This window comes from Populus euphratica, unplaced genomic scaffold (assembly GCF_000495115.2).
Source record: "Populus euphratica unplaced genomic scaffold, PopEup_1.0 scaffold3.1, whole genome shotgun sequence".
In the NCBI taxonomy this organism is placed as follows: domain Eukaryota; kingdom Viridiplantae; phylum Streptophyta; class Magnoliopsida; order Malpighiales; family Salicaceae; genus Populus; species Populus euphratica.
Window position 1 is genome coordinate 97,505 of NW_011499847.1, and position 16,694 is coordinate 114,198.

Sequence of the window (16,694 nt, forward strand, 5' to 3'; positions counted from 1 at the left end):
CTAAATTCCAATGTTTGGCAGTGCTTATGACACAAGTAGGGGAACTCTGGTCATTTTGCTGGTTACAAACTCAAGGGACTGAAAAACTATGAAATAATTCGTTTGGGGGGATTGATGAAGATCTGAAGTCAAAGATTTTGTTTCCAATTGGTCCAAGCTACAGGCCTGCATATTGAATATGATTTACATGCAAGGTCCAAGTTTGAATAAAAGAAAAACCCACTATAAAAGTTTGTCTCATTCTCAAGGAGAATTGCACGAAAATTATCACTGACATCAAAGAAAAATTGCAATCTAGACCAGGAAAAAAATGCTGTATGCTAAATCTGAAGGATGGCCAGATGATTTACTTCTCCTTGTCAGCTTTCTTTCCAATCCAACCAGCAACAATGGGAGTAAGAGCTACAGTTGGGGGGAACCTAATCGGAGATGCAGCCTTGTGTGCAGCATATGCCAAAGCAAATGTCCCAACTTTCTCCCCATTTGCATCAGTAGAAATTCCCACCTGCAAAATACAATAACCAGTTCCAAATCCATTACTCCAGTACATAAAAATTACCCTAAGTCCAGTTTATGTTTTCATGGATGATGCTTTATACCTTCAGCAACAACGCTTGAACATCAATGCCAGCACTAATAAGTGCATAACAGAGGGAGAAGGAAATCAAGGACAGAGTAATTGAGGTGGCCAGGTATGCTCCTCCATATTTTGCTAGCAGCTCCTTGGCTTGATCTCCCTTGGATTTAGTTTTCTCACCTTCTTCCTTCTCTCCCTCTTTTGAGCTGAATATCTTCATTTTTTGAAGAAAAGGAGGTTTGGCCAGTTAGTTTCTTATCTACAAATAGGCAAAGACACTAAATTGAAAGGAAAAAAATAGAGCTTTGCTAGAACGAGGTTTCTTATTATACTTTCTTTAACCGCAATTCATGCAAAGAAAGTAAAGAAAACCAAGAAACCACATCATGGGCACTTAAAATTCAAATCAAGAAAGGCAAGAATTGAAACAAAATAGAGCAAAGAAAAGAGTTTAGAGAAGGGAGAACCTACCTTCCAAAGACCAGCTTCAAGACCATACTTCTTGGTAACTTCCTCAACAGAAGAAGAAGATGACGACGATGATGATGATGGGGCTTCCCTTTCTTCAGTTTTCTCTTTGATAGCTCTAGTTTGAAGGCGTTTAAAACTTGAATTGGAAGGTTGAATATAAGTCGAACAGCAGTAGTTCTTGAAGCTTTTGTTGTTCAGGAAAGAAGCAGAAGAGAAAGGAGGGAGCTGCACTTGCAGAGTTGATGTTGCCGTTGCCATTGCCATTGCTCTTAGAAAGGAGGGAGCTGCACTTGCAGAGTTGTTGTTGTCATTGCCATCGCTCTAAAGTTCTAACCAGTGACAAAAATTCTTGGAACTTAACAGCCAAAAAAGAGAGATGTTATCGGGGACCTAAGCCAATCAAGAAAGGCCATTTACTGCAAAAAAGAAAAAAGAAAAGTTGAAAATCTTTATCACATTACTACCCCTCACAGTTTTCTTTGCCACTTTGTAGTGGACTGGATTGAGACGGGCTTGGAAAACATAAGATTTTGGACAAATTCAATGATTTTATACAAGAAAATGGTGTAAAATAATTGTTTTTAAAAGTATTTTTGTTTTAAAAAAAATAATTGTTTTTAAAAGTATTTTTGTTTAAAAAAATTGAAATATATTTTTTTAAAAAAATATTTTTGATATCAGTATATTAAAAGGATTTAAAAACATAAAAAATTAATTTAAAATATATATATTTTTTAATTTTTTCCAAAAGACACTTTTAAAATAAAAAAATAAACACATTCTTCAACTACTAATTTATTTTTTTTGGTAAATTGTTTGTTATGCAATATGAAATCCAGCTCGACTTATGAATTGATTTACTAACCTACAGACCCAGGATATAGACAGAGGCAAGTTACTACAAAAACCCAGATTTGTTTTTTTAAAAATGATATTATTTTTTGTATCTACTTTCAAAAAATAAAAAATAAAAATGAATTGATTTAGGTTAATTAACCTAAAAACGTGCTGGTGAGTATTTGTCATGGGCCCACCAAAATTGATTCGTTAAAATCGAGGACAATTCGGTCATTATGGCTTCTAGCTTTATGAAACATGTAAGGCCATGGGAAGGGCCAAGTAGCAGCTGCACGAGCACACCAATATTTCCCAAAGAAGAGATTCTAAAAAATTACATGTTTTACCTTAAATGAAATTAATCAGATCCTTCTCCATTTTTATCATTCCCATCCAAGAAAAATTATGCTACCCAATTTTAAATTCATTTCTTTTCTTTCTTTTTAAAAAACCTTCATTCTTTTATTAATACTGAAAGAAGAATTAAAGGATAAAAAGAGTTCTGATATTTATACTTACTACATATTTTGAAATAAAAGAAATATAGATGATAAAATTTTTATCTTTTTTTTTTTTAATTTTGAACATACAAAAAATATTCTAGAATTTTTAAGAAGACCGTTTATTATGTGTTTTTGTTTTCTAACCAAAAAAATATTTTTATCTTTTTTATATCTATCAAGTAGAAAAGTAAAAATCAAGGATATAAATAGGAAGATATGATATTTTTGTAACCTAGTAATTGATATAAATAGGAAGATATGATATTTTTGCAAGCTAGTAATTAATTAATTAATAAAAAACAAATCTTGTAACTCATAAAGAAAACTATAGACAATTCAGGGATTTAAATTGCAAAATAATTAACCAACGTGAGAGATTTGGGTTCGTTTATTGTTACTAAAGTATTAATTTTTTACGTAAATCTTGAAACCATATACCTTTGCATAGGTTTTGGACTGAGAACATCTATTTATTTATTTTTAATTTTCGTTTTGGGTTTGATAGGTTTATATTAAAAAAAGGAAACAAGTAGTAATCCGTACGTATACTACTTGTAGCTTTCCAAGAGCCCTTCGTGAAGAACCATCGTATACTCTAAGCTCTCCTTCGCTCCCCTTTACGTCTACTGCAGTAAAGGACTTGATTTTCTGTGTCAAAAGCCATGGGATCATCCAGTCCTCTATCAGAAGGTGGTTTTAGTGCTATTCAATCAGCTGAGGAGATAGCAATAAGCAATCTTCCAGTCCAGAAGGCTGCACGGGCTTCTTTACAACCTACGCCTAAAACCATAATTAAGCACCGCCCCCACTGCTTCAAGAAAATACCTTCGGGGTCACGTTTGGAACAAGTTAATCTCCTATGAATACTTGTCTGAAGTTCATCGACAGCCAGCAACATAGTTGGGAAGATTACACACATGCTCTCTTGATGCTGTCTAGTTCGTCATGTTTTAATTCTTTGAATTCTCATGGATTAGTCTTCGTTGACGTTTCCAGCGAATCAGAATTCCTTGTGGCAATAATTTTACTAAGTTCATGTGCTGAATTTTGCGGTTTCTTTAGTAATTGATGTTGAACAATCTTTCTGCTGCCATTATTGTGCCTGGCAGTTTCTTTTCTTTTTCTTTTTTTTTTTTAAATTTTAAATAGTGTTTAAGATAAACTTGAATACAAAACATTGCACCTAGCTACGGAGTTCCTTCATGTCATCAATTAGTCCCAAAATTAATGGTATGGTTTAAATTGATTCCAAGTTCGTTGATCTAGCAGGCGTTGTTCATACTGGACCCAGCTAGCTAGCTATAATTAAAGTCGAGTCACAAGAATCCTGTTAGAACAGCTCCTGATCAATGACCTTTCACATCCAATTAGCTATATCTTGAGCGTGGATCGAGGTTATATCCCCATTTCCGTGATATTTGTCTCAAAGGGGTAGGTTTTATCTATATATCAACATGAAGGAGATCAATACAATAATGTCGATGTTCTTGTTAGCTAAAAACACCCAGGAAGCAATTAAAAAAGGAATTTCTCCAAGTTGCAGCATCAAATTACCTGTAATCATTCCAAATTAATTACATGTGTTGATATCATAATTTTATATGGAAGTCATCGTCATTATGAATTGAGAACGCCGGTGAGCAATTCTTATGGCTTGATTGCTAGTTGCTAATCCCAATTCAAAGCCCTTAATAGTTTTCTATTCATGTCACATGGAATGGAAATTTCATGTGGGGGAATCCTGGGACCATTCATCAATGGTTTATCACATAATATGATTTTACTATAGGCTTTGTACATAGATTTGATTTGGTTAACCCATCTAAAAATGCCAAAGGAAGCTCTAACTATGGTAATTTTGACTTTTCCAAACATGTTCCGATAATGATAAGTATGATAATTTGGTGTCTTGCGGATTTAAGATTTAATCATGTTTGACTTTAAATTTAATTAAATAAAAATTAATCTAGTTAAAATTAATGATTGATTTGATGAGTTAATCTATAAAGTTAAAACCTAGTTTGATTTAAAAATAAAAATAAAAATCATACATCTAATTTAATAATTTGATTATATATAGATATATATATATATATATATATATATATGTATATGATAGCATGTAATTTGATTCAATTATAGTTTAATTAGCTATAAAGTCCATGAGAAAATAGAAACCATTTAAAAAAAAAATGCTTCTAGAAAGGCATTTAGAAAATGCCAAAGTCCCTTCACGAAGGCTCATTACCCCCCTCTCTCTCTCTCTCCCTCCCGCCCCTAATAAGTTAGGTTAAATGAACTAATAGGAATAAAAGCCTTCTCTCAACAACACCAAAGAAAATGTCTCCTATCTGAAAACAACTCCCCAACACCCCCCCCCCCCCCCCCCCCCCACCCCCCCCCCCCCTCCAGTCCCCAAAGGCCTTAGAGTTGATTCTGAAAAGGACTTCTATCAAGATCACCTCCAAGCTCCAGCCTGCTACACTATACTAAACCTTGCAAAACTCTATTTTTTTCTGTTTTTTTTCCTCTTCAATGTTTTCAAAGAAGAAAAAGAGTACCCTTCAAACCATACTCCCATCCAATACAGGCTGTGGCTGTGGCAGGCCGAAACTCTCAGATGTATACGAGCCGATACCAAAACCTAAACCTAGACCCAGAACCTCAATTTCCCAAAAAGATCCAAACCCTAATTGTTCATCTTCAAGCTCCTGCTACGAAAGTGTAGGCTTCTCATTAATGGACAATGAAGAAGAAGATTGCACTTCAACCACCATCACTCTGAACAAAGACAACACTTCATCATCACAAAACTCCGAATCTGAAGCCGATCCAAAAGCATCCAAGATTATTGACAGCATTGCTGTTGTGAAATATTCTAACGACCCCTTTCAAGACTTCAAGCATTCCATGGTGCAAATGGTCGTGGAGAAAAATATCTACTCAAGAAATGATCTTGAAGAACTCCTCAACTGCTTCTTGGGGCTGAATTCTCCCTGCCACCATAGCGTCATCGTTCAAGCTTTCGCTGAGATCTGCAATGAGATCATCTCGAAGAGGATCGTCAAGAAACCCTGTGCTCAGTTAGATGCGAGTCAAAAAATGAAAGAATCCTAGCTGTGCATGGAAATTGCTCGCGTGAAATCCACGTGAAGGCATTGAATTCACATGTGGGAAACTTTGATTGGTAGTCGGTAGGGTTTGGTCAAGATAAGGGGGCGCAACAGGGATTTGTAGTGGAGAAAAGAGGATATGAGACTCTTAGATTATAATATTTAATAAAGAAAGAAGCCCACCTCAGAGATGCCAGATGAACCTTCAAGGTTGTTTCGATTTTATATTGTTTAATGCTTTGGCAGCTGGTGAGGTTTTATTTTTCTTGCAACTGAATACAGATTATGTAAATAATAATAACCATATATATATATATATATAGATATATATAGCATTTATAGCTAGCTGTGCTGTTTTAATGGCAGTGGTTGGCAATCTCTTTGTTGCTGTGTATTTATATATATATATTGGCACAGCCTAATTTCTAAAGTTCTTTTTATTGAAATGATCATATATAGACGTCAAATCCTGGATTCGGGAAATTTAAAAGTGATACAAATTTCGTTTTAATTGAATTAGATAAGATATAAGATATGGATTTGATCAAATTTATTCTATTTTTGGTGATTCGATTAGTCAAAAATCTTGGGAAAAAAGAAAAGAAAAAACACGATCATCTTTCTTAATAGAAAGATTAAAACAGTTGACTCGTAACTCAAGAGAGAAATCTAGGTTTTTATATCCGAATCAATCCTGACGTGTGTTTTGTTCCTCAAAAGCATTATTTTCTCAAAGACATCAATTTTACAAGATCCATTTTGTTTCAGATTTTCTTGATCTTCTGAACCAAAGATGTAATTAGCCCATGGAAAAGAAAATGTCACAGGTTCTTTTCTCTCCACATAACCACCAAACCTGCACCTCCCTGGGCACCTAGAGTCTATCTGCTCTTTATTTTATTATTATATTTCTTCAAATCAAGACAAGATTTCCAAAACCTATTTGAGTGTTTGAACATCGTTTCGACTTCATTGATCCATTACCAGTTGTCGCATGAACCACCATAACCACTACCACGTCTACTTCACAAATATCACAGCACCAACTCGATCTCAGATAACTCCATCTATCTATAGCTGAGCTTGTGAAGAGATGGCCATGATTAGATGGCGCAAGAGGCGGCTTTGTGATGCCGCCCGGCGACGGATGCTAAAGGATTTCGGTCAGTTTTTGTGTTTCTGGAATCTTGAAAGAAAATGGAGGTTAATTTGGCTACTAAACTTACAGAAAGTGAGAAATAAAAAGGCCATTTTTATATGTTCATCAGTCCCATGCCAAAACGTGTCCTTAATTTTAAATATGATTTTCATCTCTTTTTTTAATGTTTATTGGGAGGTCTAATTTAATTTTGAACTAGACAGAGAAATTTGCTCTCATTCCTAAATCTCTTATAGCGTTGGATTTAAGAATATCAGTTGAAAATTATTACTGTTGAACGTAATTTTAATTAATCTATAATTAATTCCACGCAAGCCATCTAATTCGAGTCCTCTTCTGCATGATTTGATGCTAATGCATTGTCTTCAACGTCTCATTCTTTAACTGTTATTTATTATAATTAATTATCACTTTTCTGGGCATTTTCAGAGCGCAGAACCAGGATGCCTAACCACAATGACCCAGAGCTTCGTTAACTCGAGTGGTGGCTGACGGCTCTCCTTGCTATCTAAAAAAGAATATGTCCTATTGGAGAAATTCTCCTATACATTAAAACAGTTGGGTGAAGCCCACCTGCTTCATGGTTGGTGGCTTTTTTTTATTTTTTATTTTTTTTATTTTTCAATATTAAATTTTTATATTAATTTTTTTTTAAATTTAATTGATAACTATTTAATTAATTTTAAATTAGCTTTATAATTTTTGTATATTAAATGATAATATACTTGAGCTTCATGAGATAACACGCTACATTCATAATTTAAATTATAAACTCTATTAAGTTTAAGATTTTCTATTAAGTTTAAGATTTTCTATATGATAATAAAAATAAAAATTTGTAAAATCAAGTATAAATCAAATATTATGATGTTAATTTTATATTTTTATAATTTTACAAGAAGCAAACTAAAATAATTTACAAAAATAAATTTAAAATCAAACAAATATTGAATAATAAAATTGAAAAAAAAGAGGAAAAAAAACATAAAAAAGAAGAAGAAGGTTTTCTTCTTGAGTGTTCAATAGAAGTAAAGGAGGTGAGTTGATTCCCTCAACTCTTTAAAGATATCAAGTAATTAATCCAGTTATTTCGCAGAAGTACACATGCAAAATGAGTGGTTCTACACTGAAAATTAGATGCACGATATTTTATCTCAGTTTTCTGGTTAATTTGGAGCGGCATGAGCACTAGAACCTTAACTTTAGCAATTCTTTGGACTTTTCCCCTTTTCCATAGCTGGCTGTGACCTCTTAGCTTCAACCATCCACAAATCTTTTGATTTTGAAGAAGAAGCAGAGTCGCTGTGAGAAACAGGGCAAGAAAAAGAAGACGACGGGGCAGCAGCAAATAGATCAACGAAGGCCTCAACTATAAAGCAGTGATGCTGCTTCCTATTCATTCTCAAATACCATGCCAATAACTCCTCCACATCCTCCCAATTCTTTAATCCACAAGTCTCAACAGTTTCCTCCATCGAACTGCGAAAATCCTCATAAGGATCTTCAGATTCCATAGCTAGTGCTACAAATTCAGGGAATGGGAATTTGTTAGCTTCATCGTTATGATCATCTAGTATGGAACTCGTGTTACCTGGCTCGAAGAACAACCTCTCTGATCTCACTGCCTTATTAACAGCAATCTCCAGCGAGTCCTCTTTAGATTCCTTGGGCGTCAAGGAGATAGTCTTTGATTGTGACCATGAGGAATTCAGCATTGTCATGAACTTAGCTGCATCACGTAAAGCAAAGTAGAAATTTTTTAAAGCATTCACCTTAGATTGGAATGGAAATGTCCCAATACTAAACGGTAGCCATTTCCATGAAACAAAATTGGTTTTTTGGTTCTTAAAGATTGAAGGGAGTTTCATTTTCTTGACCTTTGTGTCTCTATATCTCACTCATGCACTCTATATCTATTCTCAAGTTGCATATATAGGGATCAAGTGTGTTAACTGTAAGAGATGCATCTTTTGCTGTGATTGGATGGAAAGCAGGAGATCATTTAGAGCTTTCCATGATGAGCATTACTGCAACCTCACAAAAGAGATTTGTACAGTAAATCCCTCTTCTCAATCAAAGACAGAGCATGACTGTACTGGTCTGATGGACCAGTACTTTCTTGCAATGTATAATCAAAACATCAAAGCAACTTTTCTTCCAGTAATTAAGCAGATACAATATTAATCATCAGTCACAATCCGTTCCCATAATATTGCTAATCAAACTGTAGGTTTGGGAGCTAATTGCCAAAGCGATTGGTGAGTGTTGAATGTGTTACGGTGGAGGAGTTCTGAAGAGTCAGAAAGTAGTAATGCAGCAACATGTGGTGGCAACGGTGAAGAGCTAGCTGGCATAACCAGTCATCATAAGTTACCAGACGTACTGTCATTTGGTAGGTCAACAAAAAATGTTCGAACTGAGAGTGGATCGACCACATAATCTTATGACAATAATTCATCATAATCCGCTTTTACAACGTTTTTGCTAGCATTTAATTACTTTTAGGTGGATCTTACAATATGAACACATGAGAACCATTACTGTTATGTACATCTGAAATGATCATAAAGCCTTCTGAAGTTCCTTTAAGGATCTCCTTGGTTCACAGCCAATATTGTTTACGCTGCCAGGTATCAGCTTACATATCAATGGAGATTAAATCTTCCTATATCAGCCTCCTGCATTTCTTTTAAGTTCTGATTCTAAGATTCAAACTCAAGAACTTACGAGTAAATATATAGCATCACTGATCACTTTAATAGCCACCTTGTAAGGTAGTTCTTTATACCAGTGCTCGTTGAAATCTTCATTCACGAGATCATTTCACTCTGCCATTGTGGTCAAAACACGCAGTGCTCTATTGGTAATAGTTGATTAATTTCTTTCGGCATCATATTCATTTTCCCCCCTTCTTATTAATCAAACAGGTAATTAATATGGGCTTTAAAAATGAATAGACCTTAAGATGATTACGGGCCTGATGAAGCTCAGCATTACACTTACAAAACAGACCTAACTAAACAACAATAAAGGAGCCCGTCTAAAAGACCCAAAGTCCATCAAATAGCTAGACCATAGCTGTAGACTCAACCATTTGACAAATGGTGTCAAGGGAAATGCAAGATCAGACAGGGGGTGCTCAGGCTTCAGAAACTTCCGTGTTTAGTCCCAATAATAATAATAATAATAATAATAAATAAAATCATTTTATTTTTTTCACTTGCCGAGTCAACAAATCAATATAACCATAGTCAACAAATACCAGGATACCTTAAGAGAATTTCTTTAATTATTTTCCAAGTCTCATCAACTTAATTTACAAATTTCTATTTTAACAAATCACATAATCAATGCATAAATCATGCACTTAATTTTTTAGCAAAGCACCTCTAATCCATACAAAACACCAGCATGTTGTTCCGGTCCATCTTTCACAAAAAACACATCCCTCATCTTTTGAAAAGCATGCCATGTCAGCAAACTATCCGAACCAGCCTGGTGACATTTCCCAACCGCCCGGTTTACATCTAGTGTCCTGGCTACATGGTCCAACCCACCATACAAACTCTTACAAAACCGCATCATGTGCTTGACATCATAAATTTTATTTCCAAAAAACACCCTCAACACCTTCAAGAATTCCATCAACCCAGACGGCAAGTCCCGGCCCGTGAGAATCTTCACCAAGTACCCAAAATCATATGCGCTATGGAAAGTAACCCAACTCACCGACTCGTTGCAGACAAGCCCAGACGACATCATCAGCCCAGCAAACCTCGCCGAGTCAACCCCCTCCTCTCTATTCCTCCCAAAATCAATCCCTTGTCGCCTCAGCAACTCAATCGAGGCCGGAGCGTGAGCATCACGCTCCACATCAAAATCCTTGAAATTGAACTCCCAGATAAACCGGTTTCCAGTTCCCAGATCGGGCAAGTTCCCCTCTGCATCGGAAAGCGTGAGACCCACCTGAATAAGATTTAAAGCATCAACGTTGGATTTAAGGATCTTGTAATGATCCAATGGCTTCACCTGTTGGAAATAATTCCTGTTATTGGTGGGGTCCACTGGTGGTCGGAAAACAACACCAGGAAACTCGGTGTCCATTGATATATACGGGAACTCGATGATTAATTTACGAATCAGCTCGAATTCCGACTCCAAATTATACGACCAAACTTCACGAATTACAATGTCGTTGCTATCTTCCATTTCTTTTTTGCTAGGAACAGAGAATTAAAGAAAGAAGAGGAGTGAGGTGAAAGAATCTTGGCTCTTGTTCAACGGCTGAGGATATGGGGAGACAGTGAGAGAGGGGGAGTGATATAAATGGGAAAAAGAAGGGCTGGCTGGTTCAGTGTTGGTGCATGGATTCGAAGGTTCAGCGCGTTAGCAATTTGACCAAGGGAAGTAACGGCTGTGGACTCGGTCCACATGAGGCTCCTCCATTGTTAATTATTATCATGCATTTACTACTTTTGCCTTTGTCTCTATTCTTTTGATTCATGCTAGGATATTCTTGATTATTTATTCATATTTGAATTAACGTTATGTTATTGCAATTAAGAGATACAAATATTTGTTTCTTAAAAGATAATAATTTACAATTTTGTTGATAATTTTGAAAAGTGAAATGTAAATACTGCTTTTTTAAAAGAGAATAGAGCGGACAGTTAATATTGTTTGATTTTTAAGAATTTTGAGAGCTAATTGCTAGTTTCATTTCCAAAACAAAACAATATTTAAGGGATATATTATCTAACAAAAAACATACATGTTTATTAATACCTTAAAGAATTAAACACGGAAGGATGCCGTGTATTTAACTATTTATGACGGTGATTGGAAGGAGGTCAAGTGTCTATTTTGTTTATTTATTTATTTGTTATTTATTTCAGGGCAAGTGGGGGTTCGTTAACTTGGAGTTCGGACCATTTTCAATGTACCTGGGTGGGTGTCTAGATTACGTTTGACACTCTTGTTGTGTAATGGGATCAAGTGGGAGCTGATCAGAGACACCAAAGGGGGGAGGAGATGGTGCCATTAATTTTTTTTTTTTTTCCAATGATTACATGGAGCGGAGTGTAGCTGACTGCATCCACTCTCTCCTTTTTCTTGGTGGTTTCGGTCTTTCTTTGCTTTTTTCTGTGCATGCTGCTTGGGTTTCTAGGACATTTTCTTGCAGGTGGCTGTATTATTGCCCCGTGAATGTGTCCCCATCGCCCTTTTTGTTTCGTCATTGACATGGAACTTGCACCATATTTACTATGTTAGTCACACCCTGGTTAACACCATGTCAATTTCCTTGCAAGCAGGGGTGGCCTGGTTAACACCATGTCAATTTCCTTGCAGGGGTGAAGCAAGAAAAAAAATTTGAGGAGGGTCAAATTAAAAGAAACATTTTAAAAATTTTTATTTTATTGAAATATATATTAAATGAGGGATAAGAAAGGAGCTGGAAAACTTTTTCTTGCAGGGGCCAGCCCCTGCCAGCCCCCTACCTCCGCCACTGCTTGCAAGTGATGTTTTTATTCAAGGTTGTCAGACCCTATTCATGAATCAACTCGAAAAAAATTTGGATTTTTGGGTTACTAGGTTAATTCATATTAAAAAATCATTTCTATTCAATAATTTAAATTATTTGATAAGATTATTGTAATGGCCCGAATCAACATGTTGGATATTATCTGTTTTGGGCCTCTCAATTCATCTATTTTTGGGCTCCGATCCAAGTCCCCCTCACGGTTTTGTTCCTGGCAGCCATGCATGACTCCAAAATGTGTCCAACTTATTAACAACCAACACTGCTTATAAAGCTCTGGCTCTAGACATTTGTTTTCGATGTGGGATTTCACAATCCCTCCACTTGAAGACGAGTCGTTCTCAGTTTTGATACCAAATATAACAGCTCAGCCCAACATGTTGGATATTGTTCGCTTTGGGCCTCCTAGCCCATTCATTTCCGAGCTTCGACCCAGGTCCACCTTACGGTTTTGTTCCTGGCAGTCATGCAAGACTCCAAAATGCATTCAACATATTAGCAACCAGCACTGCTTATAAGGCCCTGGCTCTAGACACTTGTTTCCGATGTGGAATCTCACAATCCCCCCACCTGAAGACGAGTCATTCTCGGCTCTGATACCAAATATAACAGCCTGGCTAAACATGTTGGATATTGTTCACTTTGGGCCTCCCAGTAAACTCATTTCCAGGCTTCAACTCAGGTCCCTCTCACGGTTTTGTTCCTGGCAACCACATATGGTCCTAAAATGTGTAAATATATTAGCAACTAGCACCGCTTATAAGGCCCTGGCTCTGGACACTCGCTTCCGATGTGGAATCTCACAATCACAACATATAATTTATATTATTCTCTAACATATTCTCTCAAGTAAAAGCATTTTGAACTTAAAACTTACACAAACAGCCATTACATTGTGTTTGATTTTTATCAAATAATTAGAAATTGTGAGATTTGAATTCGTGATCGTTTGATCATTAAGTCTATGATATTATATCAAAGAATCAATTCAACCTAAAAGTTTAAGTTTTTAGGTAAGATTCTAATATATAATTTATATTATTTTTTAATAATTTATAAATAAATCTTATTGTTTTTCTTGTTGCTGATATAATCAAGTTTGGATTAATTTGTTTAGATCAACTATATCATTAAGAATCTAATTAGATTAATAAAATTTTATCGATTTAGTTAGAAATAAATCAAATTTAGAATCTTGAATTTCATGAGTAAACTTATCAGATTAAGTCATGATTTAATAAGTATATCTTTATATTTAGTTTGTATGAGAGAACTCTGATTACATTTTGAACATGATATTCTACTAAACTTGTGTATTAAAAAAAAAACATAATTTTCCTGTGATTTTTTTTCTAGGACTTTAACCTTAGATTTAAACTATTTATGCATGCAAAAACTTACTAGTAATTGGAATTGCGTGATGAGAGAATTTAATCCGAGTTAGTGGAGTTTATTGCCGAGACTAATATCTCTCTTTTTAATTATATTTTAGATAAGCCATACAAATGAAATCTACAACTGCCTTTTGTTCGGAATGAAAATGTTTTTGAAAAGCCCTAATAACATATAGTTAAGTTTTTCCACGACACGACAGAATAAATTACAATAACCATCTAGGTGGTGATCAAGTGGTAAGGACTTGGGATCAAGGGGTTTGCTCCCTCTGTGGTCTCAGGTTCGAGTCCTTGATTGCTCATATGATGGCCACTGGAGGCTTATATGATCGTTAACTTTAGGGCCTGTGAGATTAGTCGTGGTGGGCGCAAGCTGGCCCGGACACCCACGTTAATTTAAAAAAAAAAATTACAAAAATAACTCTGTGGTCTCAGGTTCGAGTTCTTGGTTGCTCATATGATGGCCACTGGAGGCTTATATGATCGTTAACTTTAGGGCCTGTGAGATTAGTCGTGGTGGGCGCAAGCTGGCCCGGACACCCACGTTAATTTAAAAAAAAAAATTACAAGAATCATGGCCTCTCTAGCCCAACCATGGCCATGATAATCTACATCCCTGAGGTGCTGTACAGGTTACCAACAAGCGATTATATAATCAATTAGCTAGCATGATCAAAAGGTGTTAAAGTGTTCTTATCATTTTTTAATTGGATAAGAACACTTTAATTAATCAAAGATGTAGATTTCATCAATTTTTAATTGGATAACCACTCCGTCAAGCTCAGGCCTGAATTTCTGGTGGCTCTTTATCACTTTATGCTCTTGGATGACTTTCAAATATGGTTGCTTCATGAGTCAAGGTATCTTCCAAGCGAAAGGAGGACTATTTCTTCATCAATTTTTATTTGAGACAATAGTAGCCTGCGGTTGAAATCTTGAAAAATGTCTTCAAAAAGCAGAAGGATAATTCTTTTTGAGAAACATGGGGAAATGCCTTTCATAATTTAGATACTAGCTGGCCGAAAAAAAATAAAAATTGCACTGTATTAAATAAATGAACTAGTGAAGCATGTGCTTGCCCGAAAATCATGAAGCAGGTTTTGGTCTATCGTTCAATAGGAATTCAGATGCCAATAATAATTAAAAAAATAAAATGAAAAAACAAAAATTATTTTATTTTCAAGGGTTTTTTTATTTTTCGATGATAATTTTAATGTGTTAATATTAAAAATAAAAAAATAAAATAAAAAACCCTAAATACGATAACAAACATATACTTCACCTTCCTGAACATCTTGGTCAGGCTATCATGATTAGGGATGGTTCCACCCTTTGCTAGTTCCGGCCCCCTTTCTCAGTTAGGTCTTAGTCGGGTTATTGTGACAATTCAATCTGTGACTAAATTTCCACGGGGGATCTTACATTCATGAATTCTACTACGAGATATGCTGTCTGTACTAACAAGCAGTGACAAGGAGGAGGACCATTTCTCTATAAATTCACAATGGTAATAGCTAGATTCAACTTTGTTATATGAATTTGTGTTTTATACATGTTATTATTTGTTTTGGGTTTTACAAACTTGTATTTGTTTATAAATTAATGAAATTTATGTCAAAATTTTTGATTATGATGTTTTGGATCAAATAAATAATAATTTATATAACAAGTTAATTTTATATTTTTTTCAATTTTATGATTGAGCTGTAATTTTTAGTAAATGTATAAAAATTTAAAGTTATGTAGATATATATTTGATAATTAATTAAGAGACCTATTAAAATAGATTGAATAAGATTGAACTAAACCAATATTTTTATAAATTTATTTAGTTAATATAGTTAATTAATATATGTTGCGATAATTATTTAAATAGATTTGATTTAAGTAATAAATTATCATTTATAAATGTATCTAGATTTAGCTTAGAGGTTGTGGTTGCAAATGATAGATTATTGTAATGCGATTCAAGATTTTATTAATTACATATTATCTAATCCGAGAAATATTAATGGAGGCAATATTAGATGTCCATGCAAGAGGTGTGAGAATAAAAAACTTATCGATTCAGATATTGTAACGATGCATCTTTTATAAAAACGGTTCATGAAGAAATACATGTATTGATATGCACATAAAAAACTATGTGTTACTCACGATACCATGGTAAAGAGGAAGATTGGATCAACTTCAATTGCTAGCAACATACATGGAGTTATAGATGACAATAATAATTTTTATAAAAACATGATTATGGATGCAATAAGAATGAATTAGGGTCATACTGATCAATTTTCAATTATAGATGAAGAATTTAATGCAAATGCGGTCATGTTTTTTGATCTTTTAAAAGATTCTGACAAACCATTATGAAATATTTGCATTAGTTACTGTAGATTATGAAAAACTTCGTCGACTAGTAATGGAAATAAAATCATATATGGGTGGTCCATGTCCTATTTCTTATTAGCTTTATAGTCCCAACAATAACCAACCTCCTCCTCCTTTTGTACTATCTCTATTTTAGATTTATTGTATTTAAAGATACAAATGCTTAAATTTATAATAAATATCTAATTTTCATATTATTTTATTTTTTAATATTTGGTTTTAATTATTTTTCTACTTCCATTAAATATATATTTTTTAAAATATTATTGACATTAGTGTATTCTAGAAAATTAAAAAAGAATTACTCCAAATATCATTGCTATTGTTAATTATATGATGAAATTACATATAATATTCTATTGATTATAAAACAAATTTACTGAGAGAAATACCAACAAAATAAAATAAGTATTTTTTAACATATTTTATCTGTTTCTAAATCTAAATTTTTTTGCCGACATACCATAAATTTTCAATGAGTATTTTTTCAATAGACTGTTTTTATTCATAAACTTGTTGATAAAATACTCGCCGACAGACTAGGAGCGTGCAATACCAGTACCCTGTCAGTAAAATTGTAATGCGACAATGGTTATAAAGCTAGAGGTACGAATACTGGGCAAAAGAACCAACTGAAAATGACACAGGGTCCCTCTACTTAGTTGATTCCAATTCGTTTGATCTTAGCCTCTTCATCCGACTTTCTTCTT

The 16,694-nt window shown here is 34.4% G+C and overlaps 4 protein-coding genes across 4 annotated transcripts; 1 reads left to right on the forward strand and 3 right to left on the reverse strand.

Moving 5' to 3' along the window:
• Positions 1–115: 115 nt before the first annotated feature.
• Positions 116–1,427, reverse strand: LOC105138723 (FAM210B-like protein). Its single transcript, XM_011044898.1, has 4 exons — positions 1,374–1,427; positions 1,049–1,320; positions 600–791; positions 116–505 (listed from the first exon to the last, which is right to left on the reverse strand). The coding sequence occupies exons 2-4, from the start codon at positions 1,310–1,312 to the stop codon at positions 347–349; spliced, it is 615 nt and encodes a 204-aa protein (XP_011043200.1). The 5' UTR covers positions 1,313–1,320; positions 1,374–1,427; the 3' UTR covers positions 116–346.
• A 3,362-nt stretch (positions 1,428–4,789) lies between these two features.
• On the forward strand, positions 4,790–5,775 carry LOC105138750 (transcription repressor OFP6-like). The gene has a single exon (XM_011044933.1). The coding sequence runs from the start codon at positions 4,924–4,926 to the stop codon at positions 5,503–5,505; it is 582 nt and encodes a 193-aa protein (XP_011043235.1). The 5' UTR covers positions 4,790–4,923; the 3' UTR covers positions 5,506–5,775.
• A 2,087-nt stretch (positions 5,776–7,862) lies between these two features.
• Positions 7,863–8,528, reverse strand: LOC105110838 (transcription repressor OFP13-like). Its single transcript, XM_011006018.1, has one exon. The coding sequence runs from the start codon at positions 8,526–8,528 to the stop codon at positions 7,863–7,865; it is 666 nt and encodes a 221-aa protein (XP_011004320.1).
• A 1,389-nt stretch (positions 8,529–9,917) lies between these two features.
• LOC105138757 (probable CCR4-associated factor 1 homolog 11) lies at positions 9,918–11,233 on the reverse strand. Its single transcript, XM_011044946.1, has one exon. It carries the CDS (start codon positions 10,867–10,869, stop codon positions 10,036–10,038), a length of 834 nt encoding a protein of 277 aa, XP_011043248.1. The 5' UTR covers positions 10,870–11,233; the 3' UTR covers positions 9,918–10,035.
• Between the last annotated feature and the right edge of the window lie 5,461 nt (positions 11,234–16,694).

Coding starts and splice junctions, on each gene's coding strand:
- LOC105138750 (XM_011044933.1), top strand. CDS start 4,924: ATGTTTTCAAAGAAGAAAAAGAGTACCCTTCAAACCATACTCCCATCC.
- LOC105138757 (XM_011044946.1), bottom strand. CDS start 10,869: ATGGAAGATAGCAACGACATTGTAATTCGTGAAGTTTGGTCGTATAAT.
- LOC105110838 (XM_011006018.1), bottom strand. CDS start 8,528: ATGAAACTCCCTTCAATCTTTAAGAACCAAAAAACCAATTTTGTTTCA.
- LOC105138723 (XM_011044898.1), bottom strand. CDS start 1,312: ATGGCAATGGCAACGGCAACATCAACTCTGCAAGTGCAGCTCCCTCCT. Junction 792..1,048: donor TTGAAGCTGGTCTTTGGAAG/GTAGGTTCTCCC, acceptor CAAAAAATGAAG/ATATTCAGCTCAAAAGAGGG. Junction 506..599: donor TTCAAGCGTTGTTGCTGAAG/GTATAAAGCATC, acceptor TGTATTTTGCAG/GTGGGAATTTCTACTGATGC.